This window comes from Polypterus senegalus, unplaced genomic scaffold, assembly GCF_016835505.1.
Source record: "Polypterus senegalus isolate Bchr_013 unplaced genomic scaffold, ASM1683550v1 scaffold_3503, whole genome shotgun sequence".
NCBI classification, from domain to species: domain Eukaryota; kingdom Metazoa; phylum Chordata; class Cladistia; order Polypteriformes; family Polypteridae; genus Polypterus; species Polypterus senegalus.
Window position 1 is genome coordinate 10,107 of NW_024386189.1, and position 2,358 is coordinate 12,464.

The 2,358-nt window shown below is 43.6% G+C and overlaps 1 protein-coding gene across 1 annotated transcript; it reads right to left on the reverse strand.

Annotated features, from left to right (window-relative positions):
* Positions 1-1,297: 1,297 nt before the first annotated feature.
* On the reverse strand, positions 1,298-2,106 carry LOC120522584 (ribonuclease H-like; the record flags this gene model as incomplete). The annotated part of the gene is made up of 1 exon (XM_039743448.1): positions 1,298-2,106. A coding segment is annotated over exon 1 (635 nt), but the record flags the coding sequence as incomplete, so codon positions are not given.
* Between the last annotated feature and the right edge of the window lie 252 nt (positions 2,107-2,358).

Sequence of the window (2,358 nt, forward strand, 5' to 3'; positions counted from 1 at the left end):
GCTGGATCAGCTGGCATCTCTTGCAGATGTAGCCCTCATAGACAACTGGCTCTTCCAAACCATCATCTAAAAGTCCAACATCCAACAGGACTTGCATTGCACTGGCCTCATTATTAAAATTTGATTTGGGATTACTAAGCTGCCTTAACTATTTATTTTTTTTTTCTTAAAATTAAATTTCTTCTTCTTTCAGCTGCTCCTTAACTTAAATGGTAACACTAAGATCTGCTACAGATATTTTACACCTTTTCCCCTTAAGCTCCTGTACTGTTCTCCCTCTCAGCTGCCTGCTATTTGCCTTTCTATGAGGTTAACTTTACTTTTCTCTGTCTCTTCTAACTTTGCTCTCTTCTTACTTATAAGCTCTTCCTCGCACTGTTTGTATTCCCCGTATTAATGAACCAATACGCTCGCCCACTTAACTGTTCTGCCTCTGGACCGCTAAGGACTGTTTAATCTAAAATAAACAAATAAATAAAACTTTACTACCTTATTTGCTCCTACTGCTCCTTGTGCCTGATTGGCGTCTTAACGCAGGCCGCTTACCTGCGCACTACTGAGTTTCCACCTTTTACTGCTTTGAAGTCAGCCGCGGCCTTTTTTTCTTTTCCTTTAAACTAAGGAATCGCTGTTACGACGACGCGGTTATTTATTTACAAATGCCGATATCAGTTACTGCTGCTTTCTATCCTGCCTCCTCGATGCTAATTCAAATACAGATAACAAGAAGAAGAACAGGTACAGGTACAAGTAACTTTTCCAAGCGCACTTCCAAACACCCAGCTACTTTTGCTCTTGTGCGGCGAAAAAAAAAAACCCTTCTAAAGGGAAAAAAGCTTTAAAATTCCACACGGTTCCTTAGCGGCAACCAAAACCCAAGTTTTAAGAGCAAAATGTATTTTTTTATTTAAATCTCACACCACAGAACAAACCAACAACTCTCAACAGACTCTAGCGTTTGCAAAGCACACGTGACTCTCAGCTCAGCTCAGCTCTTGTTGATGGATAAGCTTGTAACAGTCCAGAATAGGTATCTACTGCAGTTAAAGCATATAATAGTCTATTTTCTCGGTGCAGTGGCCCAATGTAATCCACCTGCCAAATTTGTCCTGGTCCCATTCCTCTCTTCAGTTTACCAGTTGCCTTCTTCTGTAGGGGCCATTGTTTTACTTCTGTACATGTGGAGCAATTGTTCACTATTTGTTTAACAATATCAATAGTGACTGGTATACATCGCTGATGACACCATTGATATGTTTTCTCTGCTCCAATGTGTCCTGAAGTTTCATGAGCCCACCTTGCTAATGATATTAAGGAAGGCTCGATTACATTTACTGCAGCATAGGGGCACAGGTCTTCATTTGCTACAGAGGCTTCTTTCGGGTTGATTTTTTTTCGAACCGCAGCTATTAGATCAGCTTGTTGGTTATAAAGCCTCTCAAGGGATATCATAGGGTCATGGGCATCTACATGACCAATGAGAGTTGCCCCTCTTGTGCCCATTGTCCAAAGCTGCTCCCACAGTTCTGTGCCACCCCAAAGTTCTCTCCCATGAATAGTCCAAGCAGCCCTTCTCCACATTGTGATCCACACTTTTAGTCCTTGAAAAACTGCCCAGCTATCAGTATAAACAACAACAGGGAAGCTTTGATTTTCTGTTAATGCCATAGCGACGGCAATAAGTTCAGCCCACTGGCTTGATTTACCTTCCCCCTGTTGCTTCAGGATGGTCTCAGTGTGAGGTTGATAAGACACTGCTCTCCAAAGCCTTGTACCTCCTTCCACAGTTGCTGACCCGTCTGTGAACCAGCTGTTCTCCTGTTGCACTGGTGTCAAATGACTGTATGCTGGGGCTTCTTTAAAGGGCGACTCCACTACAGGCACAACAGGTGGTATGTCCTCTGGATCCTCATAAATCACAGCTCCGGCCATAGCCCCTTGTAAGGCACTCGTGTCTTTGCCTTCAAAGTGTGCTCTGGCTTGTAAATACCATTTCCACTTGCATAAAGTCTGATTTTGGGCAGCGCCTGCTCTCGCTCCCAGGCCATTATCTCTAACCCACCCAGCAATGGGCAAGTTAGTGCGTAGCTTTACCGGAGCAGGACCTGTCTGTCTCTCATTGTGCAAAAGAGCCCAGTATGCTGTAAGAAGCTGCTTTTCAAGTGGTGTATATTTAGTCTGTGAACCTGTTAGTTGTCGGCTCCAAAAGCCGATGGGAATACATTTCTGGCTGTGCTTCTGCCATAGGCTCCACGTAGCAATATTGTTCTGTTCTGTGGCTTCCAGTTCGAAAGGCAAATTAGCTTTTAAAGGTCCCAGTCCTTGTGTTGGACTAAAGCTTCTTTAGCTGCCTCAAAA